Source organism: Aotus nancymaae, unplaced genomic scaffold, assembly GCF_030222135.1.
Source record: "Aotus nancymaae isolate 86718 unplaced genomic scaffold, 86718_ANA_hifiasm-v0.15.2.pri h1tg000059l, whole genome shotgun sequence".
NCBI lineage: Eukaryota > Metazoa > Chordata > Mammalia > Primates > Aotidae > Aotus > Aotus nancymaae.
The window spans coordinates 40,338,790-40,359,304 of NW_026988473.1; the positions used below are offsets into that span (position 1 = coordinate 40,338,790).

Genomic DNA, 20,515 nt, shown 5'->3' on the forward strand with positions numbered 1-20,515 from the left:
CTAGGTAACATCAGAATATATCATGGAGCAATTGGATAGAATGTTGGACATGGAAAATCTTGGAATTCAGGACATATAGTTGTCAAACCATTGTACCACCCATCCTTCATTGTTTTGACAGGGATTAAAACTGCCTATGCTAAATATCTGGATTCTTTACCTCCTCCCTGGTTAGGCCACTGTTGCATATTAAGAGTTAGACATTTCATGTCATAAGCAGTTGAGCCAGCCATGTGGGATCAATTGCACTGTGAACCCACAGGGCTCCAAGCTACGCCTTGTTTGTTGTTGCTATTAAAAGTGAATGCAAAGATATAAAATCATCTCCCACTGCCTGCGTCTGCTATGGATGTGAGCTGCAATTTGGCAGGAGGCCCCCAAGATGAGAAGGCAGCCTGTCAAGGCATGACTGTCAGAAGATGGGGCTGAAACTACAACTCCTTGGCTATAGGTTCCTTGGCAAGTCATTTTCTCTGTCTTTTCACTTGTAAAATGGGATTAAGAATACCTGTCTGGCATCATTTTACATTATATTGAGTATTTGGGAAAGCATTTGGAAATTAGTAGGTATTCAATACATTAAAAAAAATCCTTTTCATGTCAAGGGGTCGACTTGGGGGGCTGGCTGGACACTGATGTTGTTCCCACTCAATGTGTGGTCCACGCACCAGAGCACTGGCATTGCCTAGGAGTTTGTGAGAAATTGAGGATCCATCAGATCCCTGGAGATTCATCAAGTCTGAAGGGATCTGAAATTGTACAGTTCTGACAAGCTCCACAGGAGTGGCAGAAAGACCTGAGAAACCGAGAAGAGTTGGGATATGAATGGCATACTGGCCAAGATGAGTTTGCAAAGGTTTTGGGTTTTCTCTGGGTTTGCTGTATCCAGATAAGACTGACTTGCTCTTAGCACGAAATTAAACTCTCAGGAGGACTTGCTCTAGCACAGACAAGCCAAACCACTAATCTGAATAAATAAGCATCAATTTTATTGAATCATGAATAATTTAAGACTGGTACAATCATCAGCTTTATTCTCCATGACATGGGGCATGATGTCTGGCGGATCATTGGCAAATCCAAAAACCTCATGACAAATGAAAATTAAATAGGAAGGGAGAGAGAGAGAGGAGGGGAGGAAGGAGGGGAGGGAGGATGGAAACATACCGTACACAAAATACTCAATTCCTAGTTTTCTCTTTAAAAATGGCTAGAAAAAATTCATCAAAATGCAGCACTTTAATCAATTATTTACAATTTCTATGTTACAATGAAAAAATGTACATCTTATAGAACATATTTCATAAACTGCTCCACTGGAAACTAGATCAAAACAGCAAACCTTCCATTCAGTATCCACGAAGTTGGATTATCTTTCCTTTTTGAAGTAGATTCGCCGCAATCAAATCTGAACACAGAGAATTTTGAAGTCTGAGCATCAAACAACAAAGTAAAAGTCCCCAAGACACAATGAAGGTCTAGGCAAGTCTCGTTCCTGTCCCACTCCCACCCCACCCCCAACGAATCTTAAAACGTATTCCCATCTCATTTATGGCCTGTATCATTCTTGGCAGTTTGGGAAGAGAACGTTTGGCTTCCATTGGTAACTCAACATAAATGTTGCATAGAATTTATACCTTTCAAAATTGGCCTAACTGTAGAAAAAGGCAAAATGGAAGCATTTCCGATAGAGCCCTAAATGAGTACAAAGTCACTTTGTCCAAGGTGAGTGACACTAAAGTAAAAATATGACCAAAATAAGAAATGTGCATATTAGACAACCCTGCTTCCCGAAACTTTAGGAAGGACACGGAGTTGTGAATCACACAAGGGCTATGCTACTTGAAGTCAATGTTCACCAATCAGGCAGCACCAGGTACAGAAGTCTTGGATCTGAACCTGGGCCCAGTGGGAGGGAAGTCTGTGGGAGAGGGGAGAAGAGAATGAATGACAAGAGAGGATGTCATATTAAAAAGGTTTCAAACAATATTGGCAGGTGTCTACTCACAAGGTATTGGAAAACTGCCCACGAGGAGACGTCAACTTGACCTCCTCCCAAATTCACAGTACGAGAGTATAGCGTCATTGCTGGGAGACAAATGGTCTGAGGAGGGCCACCTGTCAGGGTTACCAGAAGTCTTAGGGTTTGGCCCCCTGGTCACAGGCTAAATACATGGTTTGAAAGTCTTATTAAGAACAAAAAGAGAACAAGACACATTCACACCCAGATGACCGATGAAGGCTAAGCAGAATAGCCTGAGTTTGCTGAGATTAAAGCAGGGATAGTGTTGAAAGGTTTTCCTTTCATCAGTTAGTGGGACACATTCCCCTTTTCTTTTCAAAGAGGAAGAACATGGTGTCACCCAATGTGAAGTGAGCAGTTTCGGGTCGAACTCTTATGGTAAGAAACTAAGAAAAGATGCCAAGAGACAAACCTTCAGAAATAGAAACGCAAAAGATGGAATAAAAACCCTGATCATTAAAACAGAGACACCCTCACTGGTGTCCAGTAAAGATTCTCTTTATAAAACACAAAAAACAACTCGAAAATCTACCATACTTTGTAACGAAAATACCAGTATGTTGAAGACACAGCAGACTGGGTTTCTATTGGAGCAAGTATCAGCAAGGTCACGTAGACTTGTAGAAACTTTGCCTTCTCCTGCACGAGACAGATCACTGTCCAGTCAGGTTGTCAGCTGGAGACTGATAAGAACCTAAAAAAATGGATCTTTTTTTTTTTTCTTTTTCCCATGGTCACGCATCCACACAAATGAGTCTTTTGGATGAGAAAAGTCACAGCAACTTGAGTTCTCCTAATGAATAGATGACTTTTTAGCCCTGTTTGCTTCAATGGGGAAAACAAAGACAAAAAAACAAACCCCAGGCAGGCACGACACTTATGTGAAATGAACACGGTTAGTACAAAACCAGTAAGGCATCACTTTGGGAAGGTCAGCACCGAAGAGGTCAGGCAAGGCTCATCCAGACGGGGCTTCTGGGAGGGGTGACCCCTCACCCTTGTGGAGCTGCATCACGTTGGTTCTGAGGAAAGTGCAAGTCTTTTGCGGGGTGACCTCATCACCCCACCGGAAGCTGGGGCGGGGACGCTTGAGGTGTCGGTGTGTGTTCTAAACCCTCAAGGACGAGAAGGGAAGACAAGGTCCATGGCTCACCCACATGTCGAGGACCGGGTCCTCATCCATTTAAAGGGCACAGATGCCCCCAGCCCTAGCAGGAGGCGGCGAGGGTGTAGGATTGTGAGGATGGACAACTAAAAACCAAAACTGAGCAGGACCAAATCCAAACTCAGCTCCTGCGGTTCTTACTCTCACCAAAGGATTGATTCTGACCAAGAGGGGAAGGAGAAAAAAAAATCTTCAAAAAATCGATGCATCAGAAAGGGAGAAACTCAACCTCATTTTCAAAAGGTAATCAGTTCTCCAAAGTAGAACAAGTCTCACTATACACAGTGTTTGCAGAAAAAAAACCTGATTCATTCATATATCAGAAGGAAACAGACACATGCTGTTCTGTGTCGAACATCTACTCGCTCACATTCTCGCTCCTTCACTCACTCTCATGGATTAATCGGAGGCCGATGGACCTGAACGGAGGGGTTGGATTGGAACAGGCAAAATACCTCTCGGGTAAGGAAAGCACCATTTAAAAAACACGAAAGCACGGTTTATTTTCTCCTAAGGTTTCCCTGTGTTGGAGCTCTGCAGTGCGTTGAACGTGATCAGAGCAAGCACCCTAGTTAGCACCAGTTCTCCCTGTGGCCGGCTGCGTGGGAGGGCGGGTGGCGTGGCTCTGAGACCCCGTCTGGAGGGTCTGTGCTGAGGAGAGGCCGTGCTTCTCTGTGTTTCCAACTTTGCTCCAGTCTCTTCTGTCTCTGGGAATCCGGGCAGGATGCTGTTTGGTTTCAGAGCTTCATGTGGGTTCTATTCTTTTTTTTTCTCTTTTCATTTCAACGGCGATGATCCTTTCCCGAGAAGTATCTTCAGTGTCTTAGGGAGGTCACAGCAACAAGGCAAAACAATAATTAAAGTCCAGCAGAAGGTAGTGCAGTTCTCGCTGTGGAAGGAAGCGGTCCGCGGGCAGCTGACCTGGGATGCCTGCACCCAGGTCGAGGCTGAAGGACGACGGGTCTCAGTGTTCCCGCAGCTCTGAGGCTGCGGCTGGGGGCTGGCTCAGGAAGTCATCTTCAGGATGATGTGGGGGATGCAGGTGGAATGGGGCAAGGAGAAGAGGAGGGCGCTGGGCTCCACGGCCGGGCCCTGTCACAGAGTGGACTCCAAAGAGGAGTCCAAGATGTCATCGTGATGGCTGTTACTGTTGGAGTCGCTGTCATAGCTCTGGGGGCTGGAGTAGTTGGCTGCCTCCTGAAGCCTCATCAGCATGTTCATCTAGGGGAAGAGTGGAGAAGCATGAGCTGCTTTCTGTTTAGTTAGCTGCCCACCCTGGCCTCCTAGAAGGTTGTGCCACCTCCTCCAGACTCACCTGGGATAGTATCTCACAGTGGAGATGACGGACAAGAACATGGACTTTGGGCCAGGCTTCCAGGATTCAAATCCCACTTCACCAATTACTAGCTGCATGACTTTGGACACTTAACCTCTTTATACTTATTTCTTTACTGGTCCAATGTGAATAATAATAGTACCTGCCCTTTAATGTTATGGTGTTGATTGAATTAATCTATGTAGAGCACTGAAAACAAAATGATGCTCTCTAGAAAAATTCTATTTATTTTTTATTTAGGAGGGCACACCTTTCAGGCATAGCCCTCAGCCTGCATGAATATGTGACTGAGCGTCCCCGCTCCTGGAACACGGGCATCAGCATCACTGACATCTGAAGCACACAGACCCCCTCCTACTTCGACAAGTATCAAACTCATCTCTTCTCCTGGCTCTGGCCAGGTCAGACTGGAGCCAACTGTGCTCCAGCTCCTATGGAAGCCATGGCAGGCAGGTGAGGGGAAGCACCAGTTATAAGCAGAGCCTCCGACTGCAGGGAGCCCTGGCTTATGATTCAGGAATCTCTGGGCAAGTTACCTAAGGTATCTGAGCCACCAGTTTGTCATCTGTGGAATGGGGAGAATAGCAACACTTCTCATAGGGCTGAAGTAGGGAATAAAACGATACGATGTGCATTAAACCCTTAGAAGAGGGGCTGGCCTGGCATATAGTAAGTGCTTAATAAATGTCATCTGTTGTCATCATCGTCTAACTTAAAGACAAGGGTTTAGAGACAGCGTTCTTGAATCTGCCCTTGTTTACATTCTATGAGTCATTTGTTTGGGAGTGGGGAGAGGGAATAAAAACTATTTTATTTATAACTATAAATTGTGTGCATGTATTTTATATTTTATATAGCAAATAAGTCAGGAAGACGAGGCCTCTCTGAGCTAAGGTCAAGAGGTGGTGCAGCTGGGCATATATCCAGCTGCCCCTCAGGATGCTTTGCAGAATCTACCCAGATGAGCCAGGTTGTGGAAGCACCATCATCTGATGTCCATCTGCATAGCCATAACCAGGGAGGAGGCAGAGCTGAAGTATAATGGACAATCCTCGGCAACTGAGGTTACTTATTCACTCATTAAACACTCCCAGTATGTCCACAGTATATGGTTCTGGAACAAAAACATGTAAATCCTGTTCTCACGAAGGTCTCAGTCTCATGAGTGAGAAGGATTAACACACAAGAGAGCTATGATAATAGAGACACACGGCCCTGGGCAGAAGGAGCAGAACTGGGGAGAAATACCAGGTATCTAACTTGGTAATAGAAGTAGCTGGACTGCACAGTTCACTTCTGGGGGCCTGGGGTTGGAAGGAGAATTCTGTTTCCAGAATTCCAAGAATCTTGGGTCTTACTACGAACCTTCTGTGTCCAACCAGTGATACAAATGTTACCAGCTCAGAAAAGATTGTTTAGGGATAGGCTGGCCATTCTTTCCTCTCGATATACGAAATTCTGTTTTCTATGTAAGACCTCATGAGTTTGCCCCCCCAAAAAATACCTCCATGACCTTGGCTTTCAGCAATGGTTAACGTTGCAAATGGCTGTTTAAAGAACGCTTCTTTCCTCTGTAAGACCACTGTTATAAATATTGCAAACTAGGTTGTGCACAGCAACACAAATAATAAATCCTCAAAAAATACAGTTCCCGATACAAACTTCAACAGAACCACAGCTGCATTCCACCAAACAGCAGGATGGCAGGCAACCTGAATCACCTGTTTTTTTTTTAATCTAGGGAATTAATTAGCTGCTAGGAATAGAATAGCAAATCAGTTGTCTTCTAATCCTGCTACATCTCTTATAAATATTTTCTTTCATTAGGTAATGCAAATAACATTCTCTGTTGTGTTTTCTTTTTGCCATGCCTGCCAAAAAAGCTTGGGGCTAAACTTAAGGACTGATAATAGTCCTTTAACCATGGGAGGTTTTGGTATATTTGCTTCCTCTTTATTTGACAGGACTTTTGATTTGTTAGGTCTAATTTAGCAGTATGACTCTGTATGGGCTTTACACTGGTAGAACACTACGATTAATAAGAAATGCTATTGTTATTGGCCTGGGCATTTCTTTTGCTTATTTGTTTGTTTGAGACAAGGTCTGGTTCTATCAACCAGGTTGGAGTGCAGTGGCACAATCTTGGCTCACTGTAAACTCTGCCTCCCGGCTCAAGCCATCCTCCCGCTTCAGCCTCCTGAGTAGCTGGGACTATAGGCGCATGCCACCATGCCCAGTTAATGTTTGTATTTTTTTGTAGAGAAGAGGTTTTGTTACTTTGCCCAGGCTGGTTTCAAATTTGTAAGCTCAAGCAATCCACCCACCTCGGCCACCAAAAGTGCTGGGACTACAGTCATAAGCCACCGCACCCAGCACAGGTGCTTCTTAAACGACCTTTATTGTTTCAGCCAAATAAATAAGAAGCTTAAACAGTGTTAAGGACTTGGCTCATCTCAATGGCCATGGGACTCATATTCAGGCCCCCTCCCCTCTGTGAGTCCCTCCTGCCCTCAAACCTCTCCCTGCCTGCCCTCCTGATCATTTGACTTGGGTTTCTGGTCCTTAGCAACCTCTTCCTCGGCTGTGTTATTGGTGGGAGGAATCAAAGTAATAGGATAGGAGGTAATAGAGGTGGCATCCCAAATTAGAGGGCAAAGAGTTGTGTAGAGACAGTAGGTATAAGAACATTTAAGGGGGAAAAAAAATCAATTCTTAACCTTTTATCTAGTATCAGAAAACATTTCTGAGGAAAAGTCTTTAGTGAAAAACTTAAACCATGGAAGATAATATCGGCAAAAATGGCCCTAATCTTGGGGCCATATTCCAAATGGCCCAGTCATTTGCATCCAGCCTTCCAAAGCAAGGCAGGGTCTAGTCACCTTTGTATTTCCAGAGGCTCTGCATCCTACTCAACACACAGTAAGTGCTCAATGAATGCTGAGCTGCTCTGGTGTCTGAGGACTCACCAGCGGGTCACCTTCAGCATCACTGGGGGGCACCTGCTTGCTTGTCGATCCCTCCCGAGGCATGGAGTAGCCATCGAAGCCGACATCCTCAGGCCGTAACTGCAGCAGGGGAGGCCACTCATGCTGTTGTGGGCTGGCTGCCCATGGATATGTGTCCATCACCCACTTGGCAGGATCCTCCCAGGGGGCACGCCTTCCATAGAGCTGAAAACAGGCAAAGAAAGAACAGTCTGGAAGTGGCCAAGACCTCTCTTGCAGCCCCAGTTTTGCAGCTTTCTGAAAAACTTCCTAAACCCAGCATTACGCATTCCCCGATGGAGTAATTCCACTTCTAGAACTCCAGCCTCAGGAAGTCATCCAAGATGCAGACAGTTCGAGGTGCTAAGGCTGAAGGCAGCATGACCCAGCAGTCAAGAGCACAGGCTTTGGAGTCAGGCTGATCTGGGTTTATGTCTCAGCTCTGCCACTGACTCACTGCGCGACCCTAAACTCTGAGCCTTTGTAATCCAATTTGAAAAACTGGCTCTGGGGGAAAAAACAATGACCTGATTTGAAGCATGTGCCAACTTCCATGGTATACTCCCACCATGACTGATTTCAAACTACTGACATGCTGTCACTGGATGTGGAGTTAGAAAGAGGTGCTATCGGCTCTCAAGAGCCAGCTCTAGTCCTCCATTGGGTGTACCTACCCAAAGAATACCTCCTCCATACCTTGGGTGCCGGGCACCAACACTGCAGGCAGAGGTCACAATGGCCCTGGCTCAATATTTGTTATTATTTTGTATGAAGACAAGGTTTTGCTATGTTGCTTAGGCTAGAGTACACTGGCATGATCAAGCTCACTGTGGTCTCAACCTCCTGGGCTCAAGTGATCCTCCTGCCTCAGCCTCCCAAGTAGCTGAGACTACTTGTGTGCCACCAGTCTGGCTAATTTTTAAAAAAAAATTTTAAGAGATGGGATCTTCCTAGGTTGCCCAAGCTGGTCTCAAACTCCTGGGCCCAAACAATCCTCATGCCTTGGCCTCCCAAAGTTCTGGGACTATAGGTGTGAGCCACTGTGCTGGGCCAGTCCTGGATCAGTATAACCCCATTTCTTGAAATGGGTCTGATTCTCACAGCCCCTATCTAGAAGCACTGTTCTTTTCAAAACAGCAAATTGCTAACAGAAGTTGCACATAGGTAGTGAAATTATGAGGGCTTCTCCCTTGTCATGTATTTCTCAAAATTCCATAATCACTAATTGGCTCTTAAAACAGTAAACTATGTTATCACTTAATTTTATACTAAGATCAACACCATGCCTCCAAGCTCCTTTTCTTAAGCCTCAATTATCTAATGGTAAACTAATCAGTTTACCATTACTATTGACCATTACTAGCAATTTCAAGAAATACATACATTCTTTTTTTTTTTTTTTTTTTTGAGATGGAGTTTTGCTCTGTCGCCAGGCTGGAGTACAGTGGCGCGATCTCGGCTCACTGCAACCTCCACCTCCCGGGTTCAAGTTATTCTCCTGCCTCAGCCTCCGAGTAGCTGGGACTACAGGCGCACGCCACCACGCCCAGCTAATTTTTGTATTTTGAGTAGAGACAGGTTTCACCATATTAGCCAGGATGGTCTCAATCTCTTGACCTTGTGATCTGCCTGCCTCAGCCTCCCAAAGTGCTGGGATTACAGGTGTGAGCCACCCCGCCCAGCCAATACATACATTCTTTAAAGGACGGGAACCTAGGCTGGACCCCCTTCTCAAGGTGAGGCTTTGTGTATTCCACAGCTAGGTATAGGCTTTATGTCTTTCTCCTTTAACGCCACCACATCTTCCAGCTGACTGCGTGCCAGGTGCTGTGAGAACTGCTTCACAAATATCTTGCTTGACTACCATGCAACTCCAAGAGGAAGCACTACTACCCGTGATTTACAGATGAGGAGACAGGCCCAGGGAGGAGAGAAGCCAGAATTGGAACCTAAGTGTGTCCGATTCTACGGCCCACTAGTTTGGCCCACCCGGTTCCTTGGGTCACAGAGACTAAAGAGTCCTGTGGGCCACCACAGCTGTGTGTGCCTCTAGGGTGGCCACGGCTGTCTGTCTGTCTGCTCCCCCTGCCCTCCTGGGAATCCTGCAGTAGACAGGGTACAGAGAGCAAGGTGCTGACAACAGTGCAGAGCTGAGCTCTCAACCAACAACACCGCGTCTTTCTGAGGGGAAGGAGCTGAGGCCACCTAGCCCCACCCCCTTGTTTACTAGACGGGGCAATCAAGGCCTAAAGAGCAGAGCCAGTTGAGAAAGGTTATCAGGTGGAGCCTATTTTGAACCTAGACCCTCAGCTTCCTTTGCCAGGCCTTTTTGCTCTCCACCCCTCCTGACTGACACCACCTTGAACAACTCTATCAGTTAGAGCCACATGACTCAGCCAGACCCAGAGCTGGCAGACGCGGAGCAGGCTGTTGGCCAGATATCAGCGTGTCAGCCTGCTGGTCTCATTGTCCCCTCCAGAGGTGCCCACACTCCCATGACCGTCTGTGCCACCTGGGACCTCTAGGTATGATTTCCGTCAGAGAAGCTGCCCACCCTGCCCCTTCTCAGATGGGCCCATCTCTCTGCATTTGTGGCTATCACCCCCTCTGCTTAACACATGCAGCCTCCTATGACTCACTGGCTTCCCAGATACCAATACTCCTCCTGTCTCTCGCTCTGGCCCCAGTCTGGTGCTAAGTCTTCCTTAACCTGGGGCAGGAGTGAGTCTCAGGCCTAGGAGCTCAGTCTGGCATTTGAAAGGCAACTATAGTGGAGCAGGAAGGAATCATGTGAGAGGCACATGTTTGTGTGTACGTGGGAATGTGTTTCATGGCAGAAGAGAATACAAAAGTGGGATGTTTGGAGTGAAAGAAGGCTGCTCCAGATTAGAAACATTTGTGCAGTTTTTAGAAGTTTCTCCTGAGGTCTTTCCCTGTGGAAGTGGGCTGCATTTCCCAAGCCAGACTTCACATGAGGCTGAACCAAACCATCACGGCTACTGTTTCTATGACAGCTACTGCTTCTGTCTCCGCCCTATAGCCTGGATGAGGAAATGCTCAGGGCTGCAGAATCATGGAGGCTAGAACTCTTGGAGCTGAACATGTCCTCAGAGATTATCTGGCACCATGCTTTTCAAACATTTGCTCTTCATTTCTGCCCTCAACTGAGTAGACTGGGGAACTTTTGGGCTTCCTAGAATCAAGCCTGAAAAAACACTCTTCTTGTCCAAACTTGTCAATTTATAGATGGGGAACCCAAGGCCAAGAGATGGGAGGCCTGTCCAGAGTCTCAGAGCAGACTAGCTAATCTGATAAATTACCCCACACTCATCTCCCACTGTTCCCATTCCCTGCAGGCACCAGGCCTGCCATGGGCACAGAGAGAGGTCTTCTGAGTTACCCTGTAGACTGTAGACACTTTGGTAAGTGTTTCCAATGACAGCTCTGAAGGGGAGCAGGACTGAGGACTGAGTCATAAGACAAATGCATATTAGATAGATGCTAACATCATCCGTAAGAACAGAAAATATTTTTACAAGCCTCCTCAATTGTCACTGAAAATGTTCAAGTCTGGGTGATGAGTGGCTGGGTAAGTACCGTAGCAAGCAAAGGAAACATCATAAAGCTCCTCAGCTCCACCACAGGCTCCAAGGGCAGCAGCAGAGACAGCTGGACAGACAGACGCAGAGGGAAGAACATTCACTTTCCCCAAGGCAGGGGTAAGAACCTGGTATCCCCACTGGGTCAGGAAAAATGGGAACAGGACAACAGGGAGCTGAGACATTGAAAACTACAACATGGACCACTGTGAGCCTTCTGACTGTGGGATGCAGGGGGCTCTGGGAGCATGTGCACATCACAGAAGGATGCATCGGCTACACATTCAGGAAGAGCCTCCAAGAGGTTCCATGTGTGCATCTGCACGTACACACACTTGTAATGCAACCTTTCGTTCACTAGAGGGCGACATCATGTTTCCTCCTGGCATGGGTGTGCCTGTGGGAGGGGCTGCCTGGAAGCCATCCTCATCCCAATGACAGCAGGTCTCCTTATGTTCCCATCAAATCCGTGCTACCATGAGCAGCCCTCCTTCCCGCTCCTGGTACACAGCAGCCCCATCAGAACTCATTCTAGGGACTTCACCTCTTAGCCTAGATAGAACCTCGGCCAAAGGATGACTCACTCTGAACTGCCATGTGCTCACTTCATAGCCATTTACCCAGGTTAGGTGAGGAGCAGGTGACCCTAGGGGCATGGACTCAAAGTAACATGAAAAACAGGAGGGAATTTTAATTTTTTTTAAATAAAGGAATCATTTTGTCACATGAAATCATAGAGAGAACTCCACTCTATAAAATTCAGTATTTGGTTCCCTGAGCCACCCGAGGCTTCTCAGTGGAGTGGTGGGGGTCCCTAGGACAGTCTGAAAAATAACAGAAGTAGCCGAGGGGCCGGCTAATCCTGGGCACCAACACTCACTCCACCATACCTTGCCAAGTGGACTTGGAAAGGGGCAAGAACGTCTGTGAGCCTCAGTTTCCTCATCAGTGAGAGACTCACTGGGCTGTCAGAACTAAATGAAATCATGCATGTGGGGCCCCTAATGGTGACTGGCAAGTAGCAGGCCTTCAAAAAACATCAGCAAACATTCCTCCAAAACCAGAGGCGTGAAGAACACAGCAAGCTTCCCCGGGAATCCGTAGTGTATATGGTCTCCTGGGCTCATCAGGATGCTGAGGTCACAGGTTTGGGGCACAGTGACTCACTTTTGAGCCACTTAGTAGGATGCAAACTCTGGCTGCCTCCCTTTGCTGCTCTGCACTCTTAAAAGTCTGACCTTCAAATGACCTTGAAGCACAAAGCAGTGATGACGTTTCCTGCCTCACACTGAACTGGTGAGTTTTGAGATTGGAGCATGTCTTTACTCCCTGCCCCAGAGGGCTAGGGCCTCACTTCCTCATGTTGGGAAGAATACCCAATGCTCCTCTACGATCGACTCTATCAGCAACCTCTCCTAGATGGGAAGGGAAGTTCCTTCCCAGCCATGCCCAGAAAGCTTTCTTTTAGGTTTAGGTCCAAAGGAGCAGGGCCCTGGCACTGCCAACCACTGGTAACCAATGAGGGGCTTTCTCAAGTGCAGCTCAAGGCTGGAGCACAGACAGGCTCCCACTTCCCCGTTAATGCCTCCCAGGGGAGGGGAGGACTTTATTCAGCAGAGCCCACGAGTTCTTCCCAGTGACTCTGAGGTTCACTCCCCTTCCTATACCAGAAGACCACATTTGGAGTAACTAGAAAGCAAATGGCAGAAGGTGAGGTGGAATAGGGGGAAATAGTCCACCTCTTCTGCCTGCAATTCTCTTTGCTCTTCTAAAGGAACTTGGGTTTCCCAGAGGTGCTGGGCATATCGTACTCTCTGGAAGCCACCAATGAGAACAGAGGAGAGAGACTTCTGAAACAAGAGAGACTGCAAGAATCCAGCAGGTAGGAGATGCTTCTACCGGCCCCAGTATAGGAATGACTGGGTGGTTGTTTGGGTCTGCGGTACTAACAAACCCATTTGATTAAGGAATAAATTATGGTCAATTTGCCCAGGCCAGTAACTTCACCTACGTAGGGAGATTCCACTGCAAAGATCTAAAATCATTCATACCTTCTTGTATGAAAGCAACAGTTGACAGAGCACTGCTAACTAATGATTTTGGGCTGGCCAAAGATTGCCTAATTTCTTGCTCTTTTCTGGTTTCACAATATACTTGTATTTCACTATGCTGCCCTGAATTTGTGACGCACATGCTCCAGTTTAACGAAATGCGTCACAAGAGGCAAAATATTTTCCGTTTCAAGTTCCCTTTGTCCTGAATGCCTCTGAAGACCATCACTGCTGCTATAAATCACAGATAGAAACTAGTGGAATATTACCCAGTTCAGCCCAATATACAGAAACGACAAACATTGACTGCATCCATTAACTTGCATTGTCACACGCGTGTCTGCGGGTGCACACTGGTCCCTGCACCCTCCACAGGCCTAAGATAGCATCTTGCGTCTCCCACTGTCCGGTACCAAGGAAACAAAGGAGCTCTTAGAAACCTGGCTACCAAACTGGTTTCTGGGTTATTCAGCCATGCATTACGTCTGCTAATTATTCACTGTGAGTGTTAAAAGCCTACAGAACTTCTTAGGCTGCCTCCAGGCTCAACAATAAAACTATCCCAAGTTCTAAATTAATGGCAAGCTTCTAAACCCCGGGTTAAGTGAGAAGTAAAGAATTTGTGCTTTCTGGGCAGGGCGTAGTGGCTCATGCCTGTAATCCCAGTACTTTGGGAGGCTGAGGTGGGTGGATAGCTTGAGGCCAGGAATTCAAGACCAGCCTGGCCAACTTGGTAAAACCCCCATCTCTACTAAAATTAAAAAAAAAAAAAAAGCCAGGTGTGGTAGTATATGTCTGTAATTCCAGCTACTTGGGAGGCTGAGGCACAAGAACTGCTTGAACCCAGGAGGTGGAGGTTGCAGTAAGCCAAGATCGCACCACTGCACTCCAGTCTGGGTGACAGAACAAGACTCTGTCTAAAAAAAAAAAAAGAAAAAAAAAAAGAACTAGTGCTTTCCAACTGCTGCCAGGCAGGAGGAACTGGCATGGCAGCCTTATGGACCCCAAAGTTACCTAAGAGGGTAGGGGTCCTGATGTCAGGGAGAGAGTGCCACCAGCTTCAGGGCTAAGAACCTGGAATTTGACCCAGAAGGCATGGGTTCAAATCCCAGATCTTTCAAGTTTCCCTTTTATAACCTACAGCACATCATTTATTCTCTTTGACCCTCAATTTTTCTCTTAAAAATGGAGTAGAAAACTAAATTTCTGTCCAAGTTCCAGGACTAATCCAAGGCTTAAACCAAAAGGCAGATAGGAGAATATAAACTGTGAAGGGCTACACATATGTATGGTTCTACTTCTCAAGCACTCACCATGCCGAACACTTTATAGCCATAATTTCATTTAATCCTTGCAACAAACTCTTTGTGGCAGGATATCAATGAGGGCTCTGAGGCACAGAGAAGCTAACCAGCTCGCCCTGGGGTCACAGTGCTAATGGGTGGCAGAGCCAGGACTTGCAGCCAGGTGTCCCTACGCTGTGCTACAGTGACAATCTCCCAGGTGATGTGTTGTCACCCCATGTCAGTCAGATTCCTGGAGGAGGAGATAAAGACAACTCATCTGGTCACCAGAACAGTGCCCCCTCAACTTCGAGGAGACCAGCAGGTGGTGTCTTCTCACCTGGAGTCCTTCTCTGACGGCTTCCAGGAGATAGGGGATGATGGAGTAGTTCCACAAGTCAGTGAACCACACTCTCGAGCCGTCCACATCGATGGGGCATGACAGGAAGAGCCGGGGGCCTGGAGACCACAGCGAAAGTACATTAGCACTGAAAGAGGTGTGGGCAATGGGGCATCAGGGGAAGCCATAGTCTGAGTACCCCTTATAGGAGGGACCCTGGGCACTCTGAGTGATGGCAGGACTGAGGCCTGAATGCAGATATACCAGTCCTGGATGGTGGGCACAGAGAAGGATGCTCTGATCCCTGATTCCACCTTGGGGTCTCCCTCCTCCAAGAAAGGCTTTATGGAGAAGATGTACACTGTGGCATTAATAATCTTGATTTTTAAAAATGGAAGTACATGACTACATGCCCAAAAGAACAGAAATGATTAAGCAAATGAGGGTACATCTGCATTTGATCACTTTGTAGCCTTTAAAAATAATTTTTAAAATGGAGTAATTGGCCGGGCGCGGTGGCTCATGCCTGTAATCCCAGCACTTTGAGAGGCCAAGGCAGGTGGATCACCTGAAGTCAAGAGTTTGAGACCAGCCTGGCCAACATGGTGAAACCCCTTATCTACTAAAAAATACAAAAAAAATTAGCCAGGCATGGTGGCTCATGCCTGTAGTCCCAGCTACTCGGGAGGCTGACGCAGGAGAATCACTTGAACCTGGGAGGTAGAGGTAGCAGTGAGCTGAGATTTTGCCACTGCACTCTAGCCTGGGCAACAAGAGCGAAACACTGTCTCAAAAAACAAACAAACAAAAAACATTTAGCATTATGAGATAACGCTAAATGAAAAACGATTTTTTTTTTTTTTCTGAGACAGGGTCTCGCTCTATTGCCCAGTCTGGAGTACAGTGGTGCAATCTCGGCTCACTGTAGCCTCCATCTCCTAGGTTCTAGGGATTCTCCTGCCTCAGTCTCCTGAGTAGTGGGGAGTAGAGGCACATGCCACCACACTTGGCTAATTGTTTGTGTTTTTAGTAGAGACCAGGTTTCACAATGTTGGCCAGGCTGGTCTCGAACTCTTAACCTCAGGTAATCCACCTGCCTCAGCCTCCCAAAATGCTGAGATTACAGGCATGAGCCACCATGCCCAGCCAAAAGGAACATGTTCTCTGTATGCTATGATTGCCACTACATAAAACATATATGTATGAACAAGCACAGAAGAAATAAGCTCAAATTAAAATTATGTCAAGATGATGACATGGTTAGTGATCTTTGTTCTAAATGTCCAGCTTTCAGAAATGATGGTAAAACTATTTCAAGCAAAGCCAATCCCAGAGGGTAGCTTCAGCCTGGGGGAACCTTGAGGTGGGGGCTCTTTAGTGAGTCAGCAGTTTCTATATCGGGCCAGGTTGGACACATCTCTCTTCTGCAAGACCGCTAACAGTCTGGGGTCTACCTGGTCTGTGACTGTCCCTCTGCCCCCGTTTCTATCTTTAGGGACAGTCCAGCTTCTGCTGACTGTGCCTGCAAAGTGCTGTCCTGGCCAGGGCCCAGAGGATGGGCACCTGAGGATGCCAGCCCCCCGCCCCCAGTCTCCCACCCACCGATGGTGACGTCCGAGGAGCTGTGAGCCTCCAGGAAGCGGTTGAGGTGATGCCAGACCTTGGGAATCCAGTCGATGATTTTTACCAGCTCCATATTCCGCACCCGCCCACTGATCTCTGTTTCCATGAGCTTCCTCCTCAGGAACCGGCCAAGGAAACCCTTCACAGGCTCCGTGTGGTTGGCACAAAGCACCCATCTGGAGGAAGTCAGAAACACTTTTCAAGATGATGATAGTGATCCAAATGATGGCTGACCTCAGGAACCAAAGCATGTTAAAAACAGAAGGTGTATGTGCTAATGCAAAAATTGGATTCGCTATGCACCGAGCACTGTTCTCAACACTGTAACTATGTATTAACTCACAGTTCCTCATAGCAACCCTCTGACATAGATGTTATCACCACCCCCGTTTTATAGACAGAAATGGTGAGGAACAGACAGGTCATGTAACTTGTCCAGGATCAAACAGCTAGTTAATGGAAGAACTAAGATGAGAACCAAGAAGCCTGGCTCCTGAGGCTAGGCTCTAACCACTGGAATAAACTGCCTTTTGTGCTTGGTGCCAGGCCCTGTGCTAGGCTATGCAGCTATCACTATGACTAAGACACAGTCCTGGTCCCCAGGAGCTCACAGTCTGCTGGAAGAGGCAGACAGGCAAAGAGAGAAATGAAATATGATGAAGCCTAAGGGAATCAGGGAAGGCTCCCAAGAGGAGGGGAAGTCTAGGCTAAGACTGGACAGATAATCAGCAGCAACATAAGGAAAGGCAGGAGCAGGTGTTGGAGTGAGGAGTGGGGTGACGCTGCAGCATTTGCAAAGGCATGGGAAACAGCATGGGTGTTTGGAGAAACTACCAGAGGTTTAGTGTAGCTGAAGTTCAGACTTGACCTGCCAACCCACGGAGTTTGGGTTTCATCCTGCAGGCCATAGGGAGCTACTGAAGAACTTTAAGCACGAGAGTTCTACGGTCAGATGTGCGCTCTAGAATGCTCACTCTGGTCGGGCTGCCACAGTGTGGAGGATTGCCTGCAGGGGGGCAAGCCGCAGGCAGATATACTGGCTAGATGGTGATGGCAATGGTGTGCTGGGTGATGATGGGGCAGTGATGGGGGAATAGGAGGACGATGGATTTGGGGGATGGTTAGTGGAAAGCACGAACAAGACTGGGACAGCCTAAATGCAGAGGTGAGCCATGCTCTCAGTGTGCTAGAGGAGTCAACATTTCTCTGGTAATTACATTCAGACACACTTTCATTAGATCTTCCTCAGAGATGCCAGTGGAAATGAGCCGGAGGTCCCAGCCCAGGAGGCAGCTTCACACCCACCTCTAAGGGCCCGGGCAGGAGAGGTGGAGTCAATTGAGATTCAATATGGGACAAGGGGTGCTTGGCAATGTCAACCAGGCAGCAATGCAACCTGGCACAACAGAGGTGAACAGTCCTTCCCATGCCCTGGCCACAAGAGAGGACCAGTGTGGTGCTGTGGCAGGGTAGGGAAGACAAGCCAGCAGGGAGTCACAGCAGCTGGGATTCGCTATAGACCCCATTAGGTGAGGACATTTTAGGTAAAAGCTGTCATTGCTCATGCTCACTTGGGACAGAGAGACACCACTGGTAACAAGCAGGGCAGCAGGGGCAGCTGCAGTCCCTTCCAGAGCTGCCCCCTTGACCCTGCGACAGCAGGACTCAGAGTCAGAGACCTGAGTGCAAGTTTCCACTCTGCCACTGACCAGTGTGTGACCTCACCCAAGGCACTTAAGTCTCTGGGCCTCGGTTTCCCCATTTGTAAACTGAGAGTGGTAAATGTAATTACTTGAGGCTGAAGTTAAAATTAAATGAATTAAGCTGAAAAAAATGCTTAGCAATACCTAACATACAACAGACACTCAACACAGGCTTCTCTACTCGCCCCTTCTTGCCTTCCTTCTTTATGATTCCATAGTTTAACTGGACAAGGGAAGGGAAAACTTACCTGAAGTTATGATGAAGCTGCAGGTTGGGAGTCGAAGAGGTAGCCTGGTTCATTGTGCCGATTATGTAAGGGCTGTGGGTAAAATAAAGGAAAAGAAAGCTGTGAGTCAAAGCCAAGCTAGAGAACAAGGTGCTCACAGAGGTCAATGGCCCTGTGCATCTAGGCCAGTGGACGGCTAGCCGCTGCCCCTCCCAACCCTACGCATGTACACAGCTTCACTCCCACACCGGCCCCAGGCCACCTGTGTGCACAGCGCCCCATCAGGTGGCAGCACTCTCTCCCTGGGGCTACAAGGTCCAGCACCAGCCTTTACCATCTGTGGTACTTGCAGTTGAGCAGCCCATTGAAGATCTCGCCCAGAGAGCTCACATGATGTAGGTTGTCTAGGATGATGACGAGGGGCATGTCCACAGCGTTGTTCTCACTGTTGCACTGGTCAGCAAGGTTGGACAGGTACTGGCGCAATTCCTATGGTGGCCAGGAGGGCCGAAGGAGAACAAGTTGGTGAACGCACCCAGTAAAGACACACCTGCTCAGGGTCTTTATCTCACCTCGGCCAGTGGAGGCGGAAAGGCCCTTCATGATGCTGTGCTGTGAACACATTCTGGGTGCCTGCCTATTACAGGGCATTGGCTTGGTGCTCAGGGGAGGCAGGGTGGGCATGGGATGAGTAAGGCCTGGGTCCTGCCTTCCAGTACTTACCTGATGACTGAAAACCTTGACCCTGGTGCTCTTACCATGCCCAGGCATGGTTTTTATTACTGTTTGACCATCTTCTCCAGAAATCCTGTTACTTTTCTTGACATTTCTCACTATGCCAACCTCCCAGTAGGCTCCTGATTGCAGGTGCCCTGTACGTCTTGGTACCTCCATAGCACCTGCCTGAGAGCTACATACACAGAAGCCCTCTACACATCAGAGCAGCAGAGGAGCCAGACACACACTTAAGTCTTGCTGAGCAGCGCTGGGAGATGAGTCTACAGGCACTGGGTTTGGGGAAGTCCTGCTGAAAGGGCAGGCTTTGCATTTTACCTTGGAGAATGGGTGGGGCATTGGCTCAGCAGGGACTAGAACACAGCCCTGCATGCCTGGCGTAAGGGATGCATGTCAAAAATGGAAGAGGAAGAATAATGGCACATCAGGAAGAAAGGCTGAAACAGCAAGGTAAGGACCTGGCAGGGAACCTAGGATGCCTGCCTGCCGTTACTGTCATCATCATGAGAGCTGGCATCACTTAGAGCCAGGCAGGCCTTTAAGAGTCTTATACACAGGAACTTCTGTAGCCCCACAATAAGCTAGGAGGTGAGTATTATGATTGCTTCCATTTTATAGATGGAGAAGCTGAGGCATGCTACGATCAGGTGCCTAGCCTGAGAGTGTACAGGGGGCAAGGATCAGACTTGGGTACCTGCCCCAGTCTGTGTCTTCACCACACTGGCCTGTCTTAGATGCTAGCCTGCTTGCTTGGGGGTTACATCTTCTCCACCTCCTACCAGCACCCGCCCACCCTGGGCCTCCATTTTAAGTCAAAATATGGCTTGTTAGCAATAGAAAAAGCCCACCTTTTAAAGTGGCTAGTTCTTTTAGTCCCTCTTCACCATGAGCTCTAGGCCCCAGGCATGTGATTCTCCCTGCCTGGGGAGCCTTCACTTACTGTTCCCAGGAGAAGTTCCCTAACTCACACAAAGGCTCTCAACAGAGGGGCTCTGGGTACTTCTCTCTTATCCTGCACCTACATCAAGTTACTGGGGAACTTGTGGATGGTGCAGATACCCTGCCTCAAACAACCTAATGAAATAGATCATCAAGAAGTGAGGTCTAGGAACCTTTATCTTCAAGCACACTAGGTGATCCTTAAGGCAAAGGAGTCATTTTCGATCCACCTTTGATCCTCTGGCCCCTTTGCATAGGGCCAGTTAGAGTAAATTATCCATCAGTGCACTATATGCATGAATGAACAGGTCTGATATCGCACTTTCCAACTCTCGGCTGGGACTAGATCAGGCTGCAAACAGGTTTCCACCGCTCACTGTGAAGCAGGATCCAACCTATTGTGGCCACAGGGCTCTAGAGACTTTACTTGAGCTTCAGTTCTCTACCAGTTAGTACCATCTGAGTGGTCTTAGGCGCAGGACCAATCTGCTTCAAGCCTCTGTTTCC

At 47.7% G+C, this 20,515-nt stretch overlaps 1 protein-coding gene across 4 annotated transcripts in view; it reads right to left on the bottom strand.

The window, feature by feature from the left end:
* Positions 1 to 968: 968 nt before the first annotated feature.
* NAV2 (neuron navigator 2) overlaps positions 969 to 20,515 on the bottom strand; it is a 769,613-nt gene continuing 750,066 nt past the window's right edge. For 3 of the 4 annotated variants that reach the window (XM_012456498.2, XM_012456497.2, XM_012456499.2), the window contains 6 exons: positions 18,669 to 18,823; positions 18,356 to 18,427; positions 16,384 to 16,580; positions 14,782 to 14,900; positions 7,491 to 7,694; positions 969 to 4,409 (listed from right to left, as the gene is read on the bottom strand). In XM_012456498.2, the coding sequence (XP_012311921.2) occupies positions 4,284 to 4,409; positions 7,491 to 7,694; positions 14,782 to 14,900; positions 16,384 to 16,580; positions 18,356 to 18,427; positions 18,669 to 18,823 (873 nt within the window). In that variant the 3' untranslated portion in view covers positions 969 to 4,283. The remainder of the gene's footprint in view (positions 4,410 to 7,490; positions 7,695 to 14,781; positions 14,901 to 16,383; positions 16,581 to 18,355; positions 18,428 to 18,668; positions 18,824 to 20,515) is intronic. The other variant, XM_012456495.2, reaches the window with a different exon arrangement.